The sequence below is a fragment of the Entelurus aequoreus genome, linkage group LG04 (genome assembly GCF_033978785.1).
Source record: "Entelurus aequoreus isolate RoL-2023_Sb linkage group LG04, RoL_Eaeq_v1.1, whole genome shotgun sequence".
In the NCBI taxonomy this organism is placed as follows: Eukaryota; Metazoa; Chordata; class Actinopteri; order Syngnathiformes; family Syngnathidae; genus Entelurus; species Entelurus aequoreus.
Genome location: NC_084734.1, coordinates 51,231,396 through 51,251,390, shown reverse-complemented (window position 1 = coordinate 51,251,390; position 19,995 = coordinate 51,231,396). Strand labels below are relative to the sequence as shown.

The 19,995-nt window shown below is 39.8% G+C and overlaps 1 protein-coding gene across 2 annotated transcripts in view; it reads right to left on the bottom strand.

Moving 5' to 3' along the window:
• Positions 1-6,449: 6,449 nt before the first annotated feature.
• Positions 6,450-19,995, bottom strand: part of asap2b (ArfGAP with SH3 domain, ankyrin repeat and PH domain 2b) — an 18,562-nt gene continuing 5,016 nt past the window's right edge. Inside the window, exons 8-28 of one of the 2 annotated variants that reach the window (XM_062045180.1) lie at positions 18,891-18,966; positions 18,736-18,822; positions 18,556-18,659; positions 18,401-18,470; positions 18,163-18,250; positions 17,853-17,901; positions 17,615-17,778; positions 17,349-17,482; positions 17,145-17,239; positions 16,884-17,073; positions 16,720-16,805; positions 16,539-16,654; positions 16,394-16,461; positions 8,365-8,472; positions 8,102-8,294; positions 7,929-8,027; positions 7,754-7,862; positions 7,458-7,513; positions 7,303-7,367; positions 7,123-7,242; positions 6,450-7,034 (exon numbers count right to left, since the gene is read on the bottom strand). In XM_062045180.1, coding sequence (XP_061901164.1) covers positions 6,960-7,034; positions 7,123-7,242; positions 7,303-7,367; positions 7,458-7,513; positions 7,754-7,862; positions 7,929-8,027; positions 8,102-8,294; positions 8,365-8,472; positions 16,394-16,461; positions 16,539-16,654; positions 16,720-16,805; positions 16,884-17,073; positions 17,145-17,239; positions 17,349-17,482; positions 17,615-17,778; positions 17,853-17,901; positions 18,163-18,250; positions 18,401-18,470; positions 18,556-18,659; positions 18,736-18,822; positions 18,891-18,966 — 2,152 coding nt within the window. In that variant the 3' untranslated portion in view covers positions 6,450-6,959. The remainder of the gene's footprint in view (positions 7,035-7,122; positions 7,243-7,302; positions 7,368-7,457; positions 7,514-7,753; positions 7,863-7,928; positions 8,028-8,101; positions 8,295-8,364; positions 8,473-16,393; positions 16,462-16,538; positions 16,655-16,719; positions 16,806-16,883; positions 17,074-17,144; positions 17,240-17,348; positions 17,483-17,614; positions 17,779-17,852; positions 17,902-18,162; positions 18,251-18,400; positions 18,471-18,555; positions 18,660-18,735; positions 18,823-18,890; positions 18,967-19,995) is intronic. The other variant, XM_062045181.1, reaches the window with a different exon arrangement.

Genomic DNA, 19,995 nt, shown 5'->3' with positions numbered 1-19,995 from the left:
ATTGCTTGCGTTGTTTTAGGCTGTTGGAATTGTTCAAATCACAAAAAGGTTTAAACATTCTTCAGAGTTCCCCGAGAGGTAATCAAGAAGGGGAAAAGATTGCTAGATTTTTACAAAAAACAACGACAAAAGTGGCATGCACTCCAGTCCAAGCTAGGGAGCAGATCGAGTTGAAGAACGCACAAGTTAAAGGTTTGTTTGATATACTTTTAACAATTAGTATTTCCCATTTAAGTATTTTCTTGACATTATTTGTATTTTATCTTGTTTCGGAGTTCTTGAAACACATTTTTGCTACGAGTGTTTCGGCCAGTCTAAAAGAAGGCAAATATGATCAAAATCTACAAGAAATTAAGGTGAACTGCAATTTGTGTCTAAATTTGTCTCTCGTTCACAATCATTATGAAAGACATGACGATGGATTTTTTTTTAATGTATTGCAACTCGTAAATAAATGTAAATAAAAGTCTGCTTGCAATTGAGCCAATTAATGGACGTCCTCTGCTCTGCCCATGAAAGCCAATAACAAAAAACATCCAAAAAGTGCCAACAATATGTGACCCGCCCATAATGTGTCACATTTTTATTGGATTTTTTTATTTTGTGGTTTGAATTCGGTTTTGGAGCTGTCATTCCACATTCATCAGTATTTACCTTGGTCAGTAGGGGGCAGTAGAGCGTTTCTTCCTAATTGAATGCTATTACCTGCAGACCGGAAGCTTCTTGTCATTCAATGAAAGCGACCAGTCTGTAAACAACTGAAACGTCCTATGTGATTTTTCCTCCTGTTTAACAGGTTAGTTTTGGTGAATCAACTCACTGAATGATATCCATGTGATCATTATAACTTTAAGTACACGTTCTGATTGTGGAGCCTAACTCTAAAGTGTTTGCAAAGTGTAGTTAGTGTTTTGGAATGAATCCAGTGCTGACCACAGTAGTCTGGCTGCAGTAATCAATACAAAATGGCGACGTGAGTGCGCAATGTTTATATAGGAACTTTTATCCTAATTCAGACTCCCAAATTCGAGCTCCTGTTTTCTTATTGATTTTATAATGTATTTTTGTATAATGTGTGTGTTCTGAAATAGGTTTTACATACTATTTTATTGTGTTTAGACATGCTTATATAAGTTAAGCTGTAAAGAATGATCAATTAACATTTCAAGTACAGTAACTTAAAGCTGCTATTATAAGAAGAAGAATATGAAGAAAAGTAAAGTGCTTAAATGAATGTTGCTAAAAAGTGCATTAAGTTAAAGGTGAATATTCCTGAGATAGACAAGACAGTGAATTAAGGTCTAATTGGGCACTATATTGTATGTTTTGGAGTGATGATGTGGATATGAGAAAATATATGCGAAAGGCATACAGTATTGTTATGGTAATTATAACTCCAGTGATACAGTGATGGTTTATTGAGTGTTTTGATGAAAATAGAGTTGAAGATAAAGTAGAATACATTGACATGATAATACAAAGTGACAAAAGATATGGGAAATGAAGTGAATTGTGGATTTGTAATTTCTGTTAATAAATTCTGATGAGAGCGACCTTTCTGTAAACAACTGAAACGTTCTGTGTGATTTTTCCTCCTGTTTAACAGGACATTATTATCTGACTGCTTGTCCTGGCTACTTGGGACCTGCAACAAATACTCCATTTATAGCGGCGCCGTGATCCCTACCATGTGTCACTATGTTTACATCATCGAGAGGTCTGCTGCTTTCTCACTTCCTTGTTCCCTGGAAGTTTATTGTAGATCATAAAATATGCATCTCACCTGGACAGAAGAAGTCTGAGGATGTAATCCGACATGTTGGTACACTTTGACAGCCATTTAAGGCCCGGAAATGGCAAAAACGACACGAAAAGACGTTTGGTCGCCCCGCCCCCCACCTTGTTTCTTACTGAGGATTATGGTCATTCTTCATCTCATCCATCCATCCATCCATTTTCTACCGTTTGTCCCGTTCGGGGTTGCGGGGGGTGCTCAATGGGACTATAACAAGATTCTAATGACAGCAGACATCGTACAGTAAGTGATGTTTTGTTATGTTGGTTGGCTCTCATGTTGTATCAGTGATGTTGTAGGGAAAAAAGCGAACATCATGATTAATTTTTTTAATTAATGCGCCGCATGTTCTTAAAATCATCTAAGTATCTAAATATTAAATGTTATTCTAAATGTGCCCGTTGTTACATTACTTAAATACTTACAGCGTGCATATTAAACCTTAACCAAGGTGTTTTGATTAGTTTTAAGGGCTTTTATAGGCGCCATTGTAAGCAGACTTTTGATCACATTTATTTACCATTTAGAATGCATAAAAAAGAAAAACGTGTTCTTCTCTTACATAAGTATTGTAAATGACAGGCAAAATTCCAAAAAAAAGTGCAGTTCCCCGAACTTCCACCAAAGGCAACAATCATAAATGAAGCTTTCAGCACATACACAATGTTGACATCCATAATTATATTTAAATAAAGACGGGGAAAACATGCTTACTCAGTGTGTGCAACAGCATTAAGGCAACATGGCTGAACATGTGAAGTGAAATCATATAATGCAACCTTACCCTAGCAAAAAACGATGCATAATTTATCCGAGAGAATCTTGATACCAATTTCCTTGACCCAGTCACACACAAAGAAGTTGTAAACCTCCATGATTTTCCAAGTTTTCATATGTTTTGTCTTGTAGAATGACATCTGGAGCACGATAGTTCGATATAGGGCTGCAACTAACGATTAATTTGATAATTGATTAATCTGTCGATTATTACTTCGATTAATAATCGGATAAAAGAGACAAACTACATTTCTATCCTTTTCAGTATTTTATTGGGGGAAAAAAACAGCATAATGGCGCCATGTTCTTTCAACTTGCCAAATAAAACAGGGAAAATGTTACAAAAATGCACACTTTTGACACCGCTGCTATAGATAATAAAAAATTTAATCTGATAAATCTATCGATAAAAAGCAGAGCCTGACGACGCATGCACGTTTATCACAACTCTCTCGCTCTCTCCGTCTCTCCCCCTCCCTCACGAATGCTGCTGCGCGCACAATTTGTTTTGTTTTTAACCTTCTTAACCCTGAACGTAGATTGAAAATACGCACAACCCTAACTCAAAATGCCAGACATTTGAGGCATTTAAGAAACACCGCCCGGACAGCCCCGCAAAAGAGGACGTATGGTCAGTATCTAGCCCAGTCGCTGCTAGATCGGTTTCACCGGACATGTCCTCTTTTGCTAGCATGCTAGCAGCTAACGGGCTAGGATAGACTGACCATACGTCCTCTTTTCACCGGACATGTCCTCTTTTCACCGGACATGTCCTCTTTTCACCGGACATGTCCTCTTTTGCGGAGCTGTCAGGGCGGAGTTTCTTAAAAGCCTCAAATGTCCGACATTTTGAGTATTGTTTACACAACGTGCAGTACGCTACTTAATATGTCCGTGTGAAAACTCGTTCGGTACACCTCCGCACCGAACCGAAACCCCCGTACCGAAACGGTTCGATACAAATACACATACCGTTACACCCCTATTATTTTGATTATTGTTTCTCAGCTGTTTGTAAATGTTGCAGTTTATAAATAAAGCTTAAATTAAAAAAAAAAAAAAAAACGTAGCCTCAGCACATGCGCATAGCATAGATCCAACGAATCGATAACTAAATTAATCGCCAACTATTTTTATAATCGATTTTAATCGATTTAATCGATTACTTGTTGCAGCCCTAGTCTTGGAACTCCACCGACCGATAACCCTTGATATAACTCGACAAATTTTTTTTTATGAAGTATAGAGATAGATTTCATTGCATAGTTAGATTTTCTTTCTCATATTTGCTTTTAATGATAAGATCTAGACCCCTTGCGTATTCAGATAGTTTGCACTCGGTTTGCTGCCCAGCAGCCATATGGGTATGGCGGCCCACCGTTCAAAAGTCACGTGACAAATACACCCTATAGGCATACTTGCCAACCTTGAGACCAATGTTCCCAACTCATATGTTTCCATATGAGTTGGGAAATTGTGTTAGATGTAAATATAAACGGAATACAATGATTTGCAAATCATTTTCAACCCATATTCAGTTGAATATGCTACAAAGACAACATATTTGATGTTCAAAGTGATAAACCTTTTTTTTTTGTGCAAATAATCATTAACTTGAGAATTTGATGCCAGCAACACGTGACAAAGAAGTTGGGAAAGGTGGCAATAAATACTGATAAAGTTGAGGAATGTTCATCAAACACTTATTTGGAACATCACACAGGTGAACAGGCAAATTGGGAACAGGTGGGTGCCATGATTGGGTATAAAAGTAGATTCCATGAAATGCTCAGTCATTCACAAACAAGGATGGGGCGAGGTTCACCACTTTGTCATGATGATGGGTCAAATGCAGAGAATAATTTCACCACACCTAGTGTGTGTGTGGCAATCATTGGTACTTTAACTTTAACTTAACCATAGGGCCGAGGCCCATTGTTGGGCTATGGGCGCCCCCTCGGTGGCCTCCAAAAATATGTTTCTCAGCTCTGGTCTGTATGGGCCGCAGTGGTATTCATTTACAATAACGGGCATATACAGTCGTGGTCAAAAGTTTACATACACTTGTGAAGGACATAATGTCATGGCTGTCTTGAGTTTCCAATAATTTCTACAACTCTTATTTTTTTGTGATAGAGTGGTTGGAGCACATACTGGTTTGTCACAAAAAACATTCATGAAGTTTGGTTCTTTTATGAATTTATTATGGGTCTACTGAAAATGTGACTAAATCTGCTGGGTCAAATGTATACATACAGCAACATACATTATCAATTTTGGTGATGTAGAAAAGTTACAATCAAATCAAATTAGCTTCATGGCATGGCCTCTTAACTTCATGTGAGTGATTATGATTGACGACACCTGTTGACTTTTCTGAGCCCATTTAAATAGGGCTCATGTGATGCAGTCATTAGACTCGGTTACAAACGCGACAATGGGAAAGTCAAAAGAACTCAGCACAGATATGAAAAAACAAATTATTGACTTGAAGTCAGGAAAATCACTTGCAGCCATTTCAAAGCAGCTTAAGGTCCCAGGAGGAAATGTGCAGACAATTGTTCATAAGTATAAAGTGCATGGCAAAGTTTCGTCACTGCCACGATCAGGAAGAATACGCAAGCTGAGAGAAAATTGGTCAGGATGATCAAAAGTCAACCGAGAACCACCAAAAAGCAGGTCTGCAATGAATTGGAAGCTGCTGGAACACAGGTGTCAGTGTCTACAGTCAAGCGTGTTTTGCATATATATACACACACATATATATACATATATATATATAAATATATACACACATATATACGTATATACATATATATATATATACACACATATATATATATATATATACATATATATACATATATATTTCAGACTATATATACACACACACATATATAAACATACACATATATATATATACATACACATACATATATATATATATACATACACATACATATATATACACATATATACATATTTGTATACATATATATATATATATGTATATATACATACATACATACATACATACATACATATATATATATATATATGTATATATACATACATACATACATACATACATACATACATACATACATATATATATATATGTGTATATATACATACATATATACATACATACATACATATATATATATACATACATACACATATATATATACATATATATATATATATATATATATATATATATATATATATATATATATATATGTATATATACATACATACATACATACATACATACATACATACATACATACATACATATGTATATATACATACATATATACATACATACATACATATATATATATACATACATACACATATATATATACATATATATATATATATATATATATATATATATATATATATATATATATATATATATATATATATATATATATATACACACACACATTTTTTTCTCTAAATTTGCCTCCCTGAGTCAAAATATTTGCCCAGGCCTGGATTTGATACTATATAACTGATAATATATTATATCAAATGCAGTACTATATCACACACTATATTACATCTAATACTGTATTATTACACATCTACTACTACATAACTGATATAGTATATTACAATATATATTACATAATATATAACTAACAGAGAACATGCTATGTAACATATAACTAATATACAGTAGAAGTAGATTGTCAAGTAGATGTGTGCTTTTCACATATGTAATACAAATATAAAGTTACATAATTGAGGGCATGAAGAACTTGATGTTCTGTCAACTGACAACTAGGGGCGCTACAGCCAATGAAGTTGTCATTATTTTTGTCATCAACATTGTGATGTCCAACATGTATTTAGAGGACACATAATAAAAGTTGTATTACTTTATTGAAGCACTTACTCACGGACAACACCAACATCTTAACTGCGCTAATGCTAACAAGCAGGAGACGAGAGAAAAGCTTGAGGACGACTACATGACTAGTAGGTAGAGGACTAGAAAGACTGGAAGACTGGTAGAAAGGACGAGAAAGACTAGTAAAACAAAAGGACCAGTAAAAAGGACTTAAAGGACTAGTAAGACTGGAGGACTACTAGAAAGACTAGTAAAACAGACTAGTAAGACTGGAAGACAAATAGAAAGGACCAGAAAAACTAGGAAAACAGAAGGACCAGTAAAAAAAGACTAGTAAGACTGGAGGACTACTAGAAATGACTAGAAAGACAAGTAAGACTGGAGGACTACTAGAAATGACTAGAAAGACTAGTAAAACAGGAGGACCAGAAAAAGGACCAGAAAGACTAGTAAGATCAGAGGACTAGTAAGAAGGACTAAAAAGACTAGTAAGACCGGATGACCAGAAGGACTAGGATGTGGTCACTCTGTGATGAAGTGCACAAAGGTGACAGGAAAGACTCCTCGTCTGGCAGGGTCTTCTTCTATGTGTCCAACCTGGACAACAACAGAGCGTTCAGTCAGAGACTTGGGTCACACCAATACTTTCTGTCTCCCTTTCGATGGGGCGGGGCTAAGTACTCACCCACCACTCGCTGTCCTCCTCACCCTCCACGACGATCACCTCACCTTCCTCGAACGTCAATTCGTCTGCGTGGTCCGCCAAACATTTGTAGATGGCCCGCACCCGCTTGGGTCTAGATGTCTACACACACACACTGTTAGAAGCGCACACACACATATAATGGGGATAGTGAGTACTCACACTGAAGGTAGTCCTTGGTTTGGGTGTCGGGGGGGAAGAGCTCAATGGGGACTGGGCCTGAGAAGCTAAATGATGACATAATGGTGATGTAAGATCACATGACACTGAAGCACACATGCGATCTACATAATGTGTGTGTTGGTGCATGTGTGTACCTCCTTTGTGTGCTCTTCTAAAAGGTACCCTCTTTGGACCTGCCCTGAAATCAACACTTCATTTACACATAAGACCATTTCAGACCAGTGCAGACCACTATGAACAAGTACACAACACATAATAATAATAATAATAATACCTGGGATTTACATAGCGCTTTTCTAAGTACCCAAAGTCGCTTTACATGTTAAAAACCCATCATTCATTCACACCTGGTGGTGGTAAGCTACTTTCGTAGCCACAGCTGCCCTGGGGTAGCATGAACCACTTCAGATTTGTTATGACTAGAACCTACCTGCTGGATGATGTGGGTCCTGGAGGTGTGTCGTGCTTGTGTGCGGGGGGTTGGGGTGGAGGAAAAGCGGGTGGGGCCTTAGGAGTAGGGGCAGGAACCGCGGGGAGAACTGCGGGTGGCGACATTAGAAATCACGTGAGGTGAGAGTAGCTTGTGGTCAGGAAGTGAGACTCACCGTACACGGAAGTGTTTCTCTCAGCACTGTTCGGGTTGGGGGGGTCGGACAAAGAGCGCTGTCTTCCGATTGTTTCCATGGCAACATCTTTGCCATGTCCTGCAAGGTACTTGGTGCAATTATATTTCATGATAGCTGCTGTGAGAAAACAAACATGAGTGTAGCGCTCTGACCTCTGGCGGGACCTCTGGGGGGCAGAGCAGGGGTGGGTCCAGGGGGCAGGTGGAGGTCCAGTACGGCGCCATAGGTCTCATTGCTGATCATCATGCTGGGGATCTGAGGCCTGTGTCTGTCCCGCCCCGGCACCACGCGAGCTCCGCCCACAAACAGGCTGATGGGACGCTCCTCACGTCGGGAAGGAATAGGCTAGGTGATGAGAAAGAGGGGGTCAGGACCCTCGTCGCATGGCGTGTGATGTGCCGTTGCCGTCTTTCACCTTGTCCTCCAGCTCGTCCTCGCTCTCATCCAGGTCGTCGTTATGAAGACGCCATTCGTACTCCACGTGCACGTGCACGTTGAACTTTCCTGTCTGAGCCTGAGTCAGCTGACATGCAAACACAAGGCTAGCTTAGTTAATCTTCACTCTTAACTTACTGAGTCACTAACAGTACTTGTTGCATATGAAGCCAACAACTACAAAAATAACAGATTGTACATTAAGTAATGCATAACATTCATTGACTGTCACCAAAAAGTTAGGTTATTTTTTCCCCCCAGCATATTCACTTTTTTAAAACAGAAAGTGAACTTAATGTAAAATGTTTAATGTTATGTTGTGAATGAACTATCAGTAAAAGACAAGGAGAAGAAGGTGAAAGATTAAATATAAGCTTTGCTTCTTCCTACTCCTTTTTAGATGTGCTTAAATGTGCAAATGTAACGACATGAATGACTGTTCCTTAATGTACTGTAACTTGGTAAACATGTCTAAAACAAATAAATCATAACCATCTAAGCCAGGGGTGTGGAAGTATTATTGTAGCAAAATTATTTGCAAACACGTATCTCAATCTGTGTGTGTGTAATTCACATGTCTAATGCGTGTGTCTGTATATCAATCTCTGCATGTGTGTAATCAAATTTGCGTGTGTGTGTTTTAAGTTTTATGATTTGTCTGTGTGTAAAAAAAAAAAATGTCTGTCTGTATTAGGATTTGTCTCTGTGTAAAAATATTTCTGTCTGTCCGTATTTCTAATGGCGTGTGTGAAAAAATTGTGTGTAAAGCAGGAATTAACCCTAAATTGAACCCTGTGGTGGTGACACCAAAAAGAAATAGGGATGACATTAGAATGTGTCTTCACATGAGAAAGGCTAATACCGTTATCATTAGGGGGAGATATCCAATCTCCACGGTGGATGAGCTTTTGCAGGGAATAAACGGGTCTGCCATTTTCAGCAAATTAGATCTGAAATGGGGCTACCACCAACTAGAGCTTACGCCAAAGTCCCGGGCTATCACTACGTTTGCTGTGAACACGGATATACAGGTACAAGAGACTCATAATGGGTGTTTCATCTGCCAGTGAACAGTATCAACGCGAAGTTGCAAAGGCCACAGCGGGCAGTGAGGGGGTGGAAAATATTTCAAATGACATTGTTGCTCACGCCCCAGACTCGGAAACTCATGACAAACGCAGTTCTGAAAAGGTTGGAGGGCTGTGGACTGACTTTAAACAAGGATAAGTGTCAGTTCAACATGGACAAGCTTGTTTTCATGGGCAGGTTACTTTCTCAGAAGGGTGTAGGCCCACCACTGAAAGGGTGAGCGCAATAGCAGAGGCACAAGAGCCAGAGAACGCCTCTGAAACTCGAAGTTTCCTTGGTCTGGCGGGATATTCGTCCTGTTTCATACCACAGTTTGCTAGCATATCCGAGCCACTGCGGAGGCTGACCAAGAAGGACACAACCTTCATATTTGGGCAAGAGCAAAAAAACGTATTTAAAGTGCTGAAGGAAAAGTTGGCTGAGGCTGGCACGCTGGCATACTCTGACAAAGACGCCCCTACTAGCAAATGCAGGACCAGTAAGAATAGGAGAAGTCTTAGTACAGCAGCAACGACAGTGATTGGTGCCCATATGTTATGTAAGCAGGAGCCTGTCTGACTGTGAACGTAGATGCTCACAAACTGAGCGAGAGGCCCTCGCCTTGGTTTGAACAAGCGAGAGGCTACACTCCTACATTTATGGCAAAAAGTTTGACTAGGTGATGGATCACAAGGCTTTGGAGGCCATCTACAGTCCGACCGCTCAGCCATGTGCCCGTATTGAATGGTGGGTGCTGCGACTTCAACCATATGAGTTCAGGGTAATCCACATACCTGGAAAGGACAACATTGCAGATCTTCTGTCGCGATTGCTGGGAGAGAGCACGACAGAAGGGCATCATAAGCATGGAGCGGAGGAATATGTTTGTTTTGTTGCCACACAGGCTACTCCACAAGCACTGACCACCAGAGAGATAGAGGAGGCCTTTTGCAACTGAAGTGGAACTCAGGGATCTGAGATGTGCTATACAGAGTAGATGTTCTGACAAGTGCCAAGTGTTCACGCAATTCGCGTATGAACTGTGTGTCACTGGACAGTTGGTATTAAGGGGGACACGCATTGTACTGTCACATTCACTCAGAAACAGGGCCCTGGAGTTGGCTCATGAGGGACACTTGAGCATTGTGGGCACTAAGCAACACCTCAGGAGTAAGGGGTGATGGCCAGGTATGGATAAAGCTGCAGAGGAGCATGTGAAGTCATGTCACGGGTGCCAAATAGTGTCAAGGCCAGATGTGCCTGAACCTTTGAGACCCACAGCACTCCCAGATTGGCCATGGCAGGACTTAGCCACTGGCCTACTAGACCCATTACCAATTAGACATAATTTTTTATTACATTATTGTTTATTTTGTTAATATCAGAGTCTGTTCTGCAAAAAGGTAATCCATAGAAGCATACAGTTTATGGATAGGGACCCACAGTTAAAATATACATCAACATATAATATACAAAATACAGTACAATACAATTATTTTCATAATCTACCCACCCAATACCCATTTACAAATTCATACCAACCTACCAACAGATTGACATTTATAAATAAGGAACTTTTAAGTCCACCAAATCAGTCTCAATATCCTATTATTCAAATTTGATTAAAAAGTTGGATCTTGAAGATTTGAGATAATCTTATCATACATACGTAGGTCAAGACCAAAATTATGCGACTAATGGGAAATCCTCAGCCATGAGGGGTGTGCTAAATATACTAAGCATAACATAGCAATACATTTTACTTAAAACACTTTTTAAAAATATTTAAAGAATGTGATACTTTTATAAGGCTATCAATTTCATTCTAGATCATTGGGCCTCTACAGGCTATACTAAAGCTTGTACACTTTATAAAGGTTTACTTCTGGTGTTATTTCTATGAAAAGGAGTGGTCACTGGAATGAGCTGGCAGAGTCTAGAATTTAATCCATATACTACGTTATACATAATTCAAGCACTATGGAATCTGTTGCACTCAGTAAGCTTTAGAAGATTGTACCTATAAAAAAAAGGATCTGAGGGAGCATTTAAGTTTGTCCATTATTATAACACATATGGCTTTCTTCAGAAGAATCTCCAGTTTTTTAAGATAACTAGGATACGTGTTACAAATACGACATTGCGATAGTTTATATGTGGTTCAAATAGAGTCCGATACAGAATTAGGAGAGTGTTAAGAGGAAGAAAGTGCGTCAATTTTGAGAGTAAACAGACATATTTAGATACTTTATTCATTAAATATTCAATATGGCTTCAGCAGACACGGACTTCCTCTTTCTTTTCGTTCAGATTGTGGGCCCCAATACAGGTCTGCACTATTTCAAGCATTCCGCCAAGAGAACAGAATTCAGCATGTGAAAACCACACCTAAGTGGGCTCAGGCCAATGGTGAGGTGGAGAGACAAAACGCCTCATTAATGAAGAGGATTCGCGTCGCACAGTCTGAGGGGCTGTACTGGAAAACCAATAAAGTTGGCACATTGTGTAATTCATAAATAAAAACAGAATACAATGATTAGCAAATCCTTTTCAACTTGTATTCAATTGAATACACTGTAAAGACATGATATTTAATGTTCAAACTAAGAAACTTAATTTTCTTTTGCAAATAATCATTAACTTAGAATTTAATGGCAGCAACACATTACATAAAAGTTGGCACATTTGGGTCATTTTTATCACTGTGTTACATGGCCTTTCCTTTTAACAACACTCAGTAAACTTTTGGGAACTGAGGAGACTAATTTTTGAAGTTTTTCAGGTGGATTTTTTTCCCATTCTTTGTTGATGTACAGCTTAGGTCTCCGTTGTGGTATTTTAGGCTTCATATTGCACCACACATTTTCAATGAGAGACAGGTCTGGACTACAGACAGGCCAGTCTAGTACCCGCACTCTTTTACTATGAAGCCACGCTGTTGTAACACGTGGCTTGGTATTGTCTTGCTTTAATAAGCAGGGGCATCCATGATAACGCTTGGATGGCAACATATGTTATTCCAAAACCTGTATGTACCTTTCAGCATTAATGGTGCCTTCACAAATGTGTAAGTAACCCATGCCTTCGGCACTAATACACCCCCATACCATCACAGATGCTGGCTTTTGAACTTTGCGCCTATAACAATCCGGATGCTTCTTTTCCTTTTTGGTCCGGAGGACACGACGTTCACAGTTTCCAAAAACTATTTGAAATGTGGACTCGTCAGACCACAGTACACTTTTCCACTTTGCATCAGTCCATCTTAGATGAGCTCGGGCCCAGCGAAGCCGGCAGCATTTCTGGGTGTTGTTGATAAATGGCTTTCGCTTTGCATAGTAGAGTTTTAACTTGCACTTACAAATGTAACGATGAACTATAGTTGCTGACAGTGGTTTTCTGAAAAGTTCTTGAGCCCATGTGGTGATTTCCTTTACACACTGATGTCACACTGATACACACTTACGTGCAGGGATTTATCCAGATTCTCTGAAACTTTTGATGATATTACGGACCGTAGATGGTGAAATCCCTAAATTCCTTGCAATAGCTCGTTGAGAAATGCTGTTCTTAAACTGTTCAACAATTTGCTCACGCATTTGTTGACAAAGTGGTGACCCTCGCCCCATCCTTGTTTGTGAATGACTGAGAATTTCATGGAAGCTGCTTTTATACTCAATCATGGCACCCACCTATTCCCAATGAGCCTGTTCACCTGTGGGATGTTCCCAATAAGTGTTTGATGAGCATTCCTCAACTTTCTCAGTCTTTTTTGCCACTTGTGCCAGCTTTTTTTAAAACTTGTTGCAGGCATCAAATTCCAAATTACCTAATATTTGCAAAAAATAAAGTTTTCCTGTTCGAACGTTTAGTATCTTTTCTTTGCAGTCAATTCAATTGAATATAGGTTGAAAAGGATTTGCAAATCATTGTATTCTGTTTTTATTTACGATTTGCACAACGTGCTAACTTTATTGGTTTAGGAGTTTGTATGTGACAGTTTATCGATCTGTTGAGCACAACACGACGATGGGATTCTTAATAAATGTTTCCTAATACGAGGTGGATTATTTAAAGAAGCACTCAACACTCAACAATATCATTGTATCATAACTTATTTATACAAAAAATACTTCTGACAACTAAGTTACTGCTAAAAAAAACAAAAACTTTTATTTACAGCAAGTGACGAAAAGTCCATCTTGGCTTTAACCACAACACAAGTGTGTGTGGCTGCAAGGCGCCGACTTGTGGTGAGTATAAGGAAAGGCAAGAGGGAGTAACAGACCAATCGTTTTACACATTCAAATCGCAGTAAAGACTGACAAGTCGTACATGGCAGAAGTGTCGCAAAAATCACGCGTAAAAAAACAGCCAATAGGGTAATTCCTGCTTCATACACGTCTAAATTCGCCAACACATTTTTTTTTACACACACGCCGAACGAAATAAAGATATTTTTTTATACACTGACAAATCATAATACAGACAGAAAACTTAAAACACACACATGCAGATCTGATTACACACACAGAGATTGATATACAGACAGGTTGATATACATTATAACACACACGTGAATTGGATTACACACGTACAGGTTGAAATACATGTTTGCAAATAATTTTGCTACAATAATACTTCCATACACATACTAAAAAATTAAAAAACGCAGAGGCTACTTTGATAAATTTTGTACATAACAATAACAAAAACAATTAAAGTAGGCTGACCATATTCTGAAATCCCAAAAAGAGGACACATATATGCGTGCCAAGGCGGGCAGCACGCCAAGGCCGGGACTAGGTGAAAATTTGCCAATGATACTCGAACTTGCTTTATAAATAATATATGTTTTTAAATAAAGCATTTTTTCTCCTCTGTTGACAGCAGTGTTGGCGCTAGGAATTTTCAAAATGGGGTCCCAAGGACCCCATCAAGTCATAAAAATGGGGTCCCACAGTAAATATTTGGGGTCCCACTTTTTTGTAAGCGTTTTGAAAACAAATGACAAATGTATGCATTATCCTGTTATATCTCACATTTTATATCGTGTTTTGGAAAAAGGTTGTCATAAACGTTACTTAATTCATTAAAAAAGATAATACAAAAGAAAACAAATGTGTATACATATGTAAATGTATTCAGTTATAAACATTCATTCACTTTCTTTTTTCCTTCATGGATCTAAACTTTACCACTGCTGCTAGTTTTTCTATGTTTTATTTAATAAGTTGTAGGTGTATTTATTTCAGTATAAAAGTGTAAAAAGTGTTTTGCTTGGGTCATGAAATGATGATAATGGTGTGCCAGGGCATACATACATTTTATATTTAACGCTTAAATCTCTGGAGTCTACATCAACTTCGGATCTATTCCTCATTTCAAAATGTTTTAGTTTTTTTTATGTTGTTTTTTTGTTTTCCGCCCTTTTTTGTCAAACAAAACTATGTTTTTTATGGCAAACACACAAAATATGCAAAATCTTTTACCAAAAATATTTTTCAAAGTGGAATATTTGATGTGAAGTAATCGGAACCTTTGATAGGTCAATAATTCATAATAACATAACAATGACCGTTTGAAAAAAAAAAAATACAGCTTTGTTTTATTAGTCAACATTGCAACTTTTTCCAAATTACATTTCACCTTTAAGCTTTTTTATTTCACTTTTGTTATGTTTTTGTTAATTTTAATAGTATTTTTAGAATGTGCCGTGGGCCTTTAAAACATTAGCTGTAGGCCACAAATGGTAAAAAAAATAAATTTAAAATTAATAATCTGCGTCCTTTCTGATTTCAATGCGTTAAAAAGACACAAAAAGTGTGTTAACGCCAACACTGGTTGACAGTATAACAAAATAAGTCACACTTATATTCTGTAACATTCACAGTTTTGGAAAAAAAAGTGCAGAGGTAGAAATATTCAAAATAACCTCTTGTATATAATGTAAACATAAATAATGCCTCAAAACAAGTTAATTAAATTTAAACAAAAAACAGCAGACGAGCTCTCGCCCTGCACAGCTGTTTTGTGCTTTGTAGTGTCGATATGGGCTTGTAGATCTTTAAGCCCCTTTATTTGCCACAGATACATACGTTGCCGCTTTGCACACAGTGCATTCTGCTTTCCATGTGTCACGGCCAGGACGAAAACACGAATACTTTTCCCGCAAATCATCCGTGAAGTTGCATTTATGTTTAGGCATTTCTTGTTCTCATGTCTGTCTCTCCACTCACTAGCTCTCTCGCTCTCTGTCTCTGCCCCTCCCTCACGAATGTTGCTACGTGCGCGCACCTTCAGTTTTTTTTTTAACCCCTTCTTAACTTAACTCTGGACGTACATTGAAAATACACGCAACCCTAATTCAAAATGCCGGACATTTGAGGCATTTAAGAAACCCCGCCCGGACACCCCCGCAAAAGAGGACATGTCCGGGGAAAAGAGGCCGTATGGTCAGCCTAAGATATTTGAAATTAAACAACTGATTCGCTTTTGAGCTATATGTGACAAACCAGTTGTTAGTGTTGAATACATTCAATTTTCAGAACAGGTCGAGAGCCAATTTCAAAAAACGCTCACAGGCTGAAAATGGCCTTTGGCTTGCACTTCTGACACCCCGATCTAAGCTTAGCATTGCTCTTCACTGCTTGAGTCACTAATTACCAGAGCATTGCTGAGTCACCAACAAGCTTAGCTATAGCTTAGCATTGCTGAGTCACTAACTAGCTTAGTTTAAAGTTAGCATTGCTGAGTCACTAACAACCTTAACTTTAGCATAGCTTTGCTGACTGACTATACCTTAACTTTCGATTAGCTATGCTGAGTCACTAATTAGCTTAGCTTTAGCTTAACTTTACTGAGTCACTAACTAGCTTAGCTTAACCTTAGCATTGCTGAGTCATTAACTAACTTAGCTTTAGTTTGTGGTGGTGACTCACCAGGTCTTCACACTGCGAATGTCCAAGTCGTCTGGCGATGTCCAGCGGTGTTTCACCGCCCTCGTTGGCTGCACACACAGTAGTGTAAGGCTAACGTAACGCTAACATTAGACACTGAGGGTTAGCATGGTGCTGGCACACTTACTGATGTTTACGGCAGCTTTCCCTCGCAGTAGAAGTTTGAGACTTTCACTGTTGTCTGTCAAGCAGCAGTAATGAAGCGCGGTGCTTCCTTTGGACGTCTGCTTGTCCAAGCTGGTGCTACACAAACCCCGTTGGCATTGTTAGCATTATTACTGACAGAATAAGTCATCTTGTGACTCTACCTGTTCTGTGCAAGAAAGTCAACCATGTGAAGAGAGTTTCTGTCCCCCATGCGGACTGCCAGATGGAGCACTGTCTCTCCAGACTCCTGTTGTCACATTTATGGACCACAATTATCATCTCTACAGACGATTGGGAAAGACAGACTGGGAAAAATGGAACTTACATGCTCATTGGCTTGCGGAACAGCCTCCATCAGGTCCACGCCCTCGGCATGCACCTGGATCAGGGACAGGATGTCTCGGTTCCGGACGGCCTGGTACAGAACCTCTAGGCGGGTCTCGGCATCAGCACATAGTGGACGTACAAAGCGCTTGTCTATGTACTTAGCGGTGATGTAGTCCTTCCTGGTCTGCCTACAGATGGGAAGCACAAGCAGAATGGTCCAGTTATCCGTGGATTCTTGGAACGCTGCACGCTCACTCACATGTCGCTACACGGGTCAGGTTTGGACACGCCCTTTGCAGAAAGCGCCACCTCCATTATGTCATTGAAGCTGGTGTTTCCCACGTTCTTGGCCAGCTGATACAGTACAGGTTCACTTTTAGGAGGGGGTCTCCACACTCTTATGCTTATCAATAGCCTCATCAATAATTCATGATTCAAATGTTGGACAAATGGAGACAGTCACCAGCAATTCGGACGTTCCTAGGACATCCAGGTCCAGACTCTGGATTCTGGAGTAGTGGACTCCCATTTCTCTGTGGATCCCTGAGCACTCAATGCAGATCAGCACCCCGAGGTTGGTGGATAGCCACGTGGGATCTGCAGGAAGGAAATCAGCCTTTTTAAAATATTGGTTAGGCTTTCGCCTTTTTAGGGAAGCCTTTTTAGTACTTTAGCTCGGTTCTAGATCTAAAGAAGTACTAGAGCAAGCGTTGCTAGCATGGTCTTCACCAAGAGCGCTGCAGTCGCAGCAGACGTTGTTGCCGCTGATCTTCTTCACTTCCTGCACTATGGCTTTGGTGAGCTCCTGCACGATGTTGTCCTCCTCGTCCTGGTCTCCTTTAAACGCTTTGTTCAGAGCCTCTTCTTTGCTGTTCTGAAGAACTGACACCCAGCTGCAACACGCGGCACCTCACAGGTCAGGGGTCAGGCCTGTCATAGGTCAAGTGTCAAACTTCAGGATACTCACATCTGACAATCAGCCTCGTCTTCTGCTTGGAAGTGATACGTCCTGTCATCTGAGGAGACACCAAACACACCTTGGACACCTTCCCAGCACTACTATGTACTGTGTTCTAGTCTCCAGCTTTGTTCTACTCCTGTTCTAAACGGTGTTCTAGTCATGTGAAAGCCATATTCTAGCAGTGTTTGGTTGTGCTCCAGATTTCCACTAGTGTCTGGTCCTTCTAGATGTGTTCTAGTTGTGTGAAAGCAGTATTCCAGATTTAGCGGTGCTCTGGTCATGTTCTAGTCATGTTGTAGCTGTGTTTGGTGCTCACGTGAGATCAAGTCAAAGTTCTTCTTGTCATCCGGGTTCTTCTTTACTTGACAGGTAAGCAGGTTGAGTTTGGCAGGTGGACGGTTTGTCTGAAAGAGCAAACACTCGTTGGTGTCAATCAAAGTAAAACTCTTCCCACTGTTACATTGTGGCTTGTAACATTTCTAAGACGTGCCTTAAGCTCCTCCTGATTTGAGCAAAATATCAAACGACCAAAGTAGCTAGTGGGCGGGGCTTACCGTGGAGTGGCAGATGGTCAAGAAGCCATTTTTCACAGAGCACTTCCTTTTCTGCCACATTTTCGTCAACCTAGACGACACAGAACAACTTTATGAGCATGCTAAAGGCGGCCATATTGGCTGCTGCATTATGGCATGCGCACGTGGTGACGCACCCATCGCTCTTCTTGTACAGGACTCCGCAGCGCTCAGTTCCGTGAGCCTTGTTCCCCTGCAGCTGGTGAAGACTGTATCCAGCTTTCTGCTTGGCAGGGGTCTCCTGTCAATCACACACAGGGGTTAGTGCCCACGTGAGCTGCTATTTGTTGGCTTGCACGTCAATCCAAAGCAGCCACCTCTCTGGTTTCCGACTGCAGCGCTGCCTTAAGGACATCTCTGAGCTGACTCAACTGTTTCCTTTCGCCATCTTGCGTCTGTTTAATCTGGACGGGAAAACACACACCTCAGACAAAGGTTAAAGGCCAAATAAATATGATGGCACTATCCTCACCGCCGTCAGCTCGGACGCCATTTTCTCAACGGATGGTTTGAGACTCTCCACGGCCTTCAACCCGTCCTGGAAAAAACTGAGCCCGACATGTAAATGTCACAAGATGATTGACAGTGATTAGTTACAGATAATTGATAGGCTAAGTGGAATGGATAAGAGAATCAATGTTAAGACTGTGAGACTGCAGAACTCAGATTCCTTTCTGCACAAGGAACACTTAACTTGCACATGTGTACCAACTGTGCTAAACTGGTCTTTTATTTGGCTTGGATTGCTGTCATTGTTTTTATATTCTATTTGCACTTCAGGGTCAGCATCACAATCGATTCTATTTTTCTGTCTATTATATTCTATTTATAATCTATTACTATCACCTATTACCTAAATCTGGGACCTCGGGTCCTATATTTTGAGCCATCTCATGTGGACTGCTATGACAATAAAGCTCATTGGATACTAGAATTAGTGACAGATGATTGACAGGACAATTGACAGGATTAGTGACAGTAAGATTGACAGGATGGTTGAGAGAAAGATTGACCAGATGATTGACAGGATGATTGAGAGGATCATTTAGAAGAAGATTGACAGGGTTGTTGACAGGAAGATTGACCGTATGAGTGACAGATAGTTGACAGGATCTTTGACAGGAAGACTGAGAGGATGATTGCCAGTAAGATTGACAGGGTGAGTGACAAATAACTGACAAGATAGTTGACAGGAAGATAGACAGGAGGATTGACAGGATAGTTGACAGGAGGATAGACATGAAAATTGACAGGTTCATTTACAGGATTGTTAACAGGATGATTGCCAGGAAGATTGACATGACAATTGACAGGTTTTACCGACAGGATAATTCACAGGATCGTTAACAAGAGGATTGACAAGATGGCTGCCAGGCTCATTGACAGGATGAGTCACAGAAAATTGACAGGATGAGTGACGGATAATTGACAAGATCATTGACAGGAAGACTGAGAGGATGATTGCCAGTAAGATTGACAGGATGATTGACAGATATCTGACAAGATGGCTGACAGAAAGATTAGTGAGACGATTGACAGAATAGTTGATAGGAAGATGGACATGAAAATTGACAGGA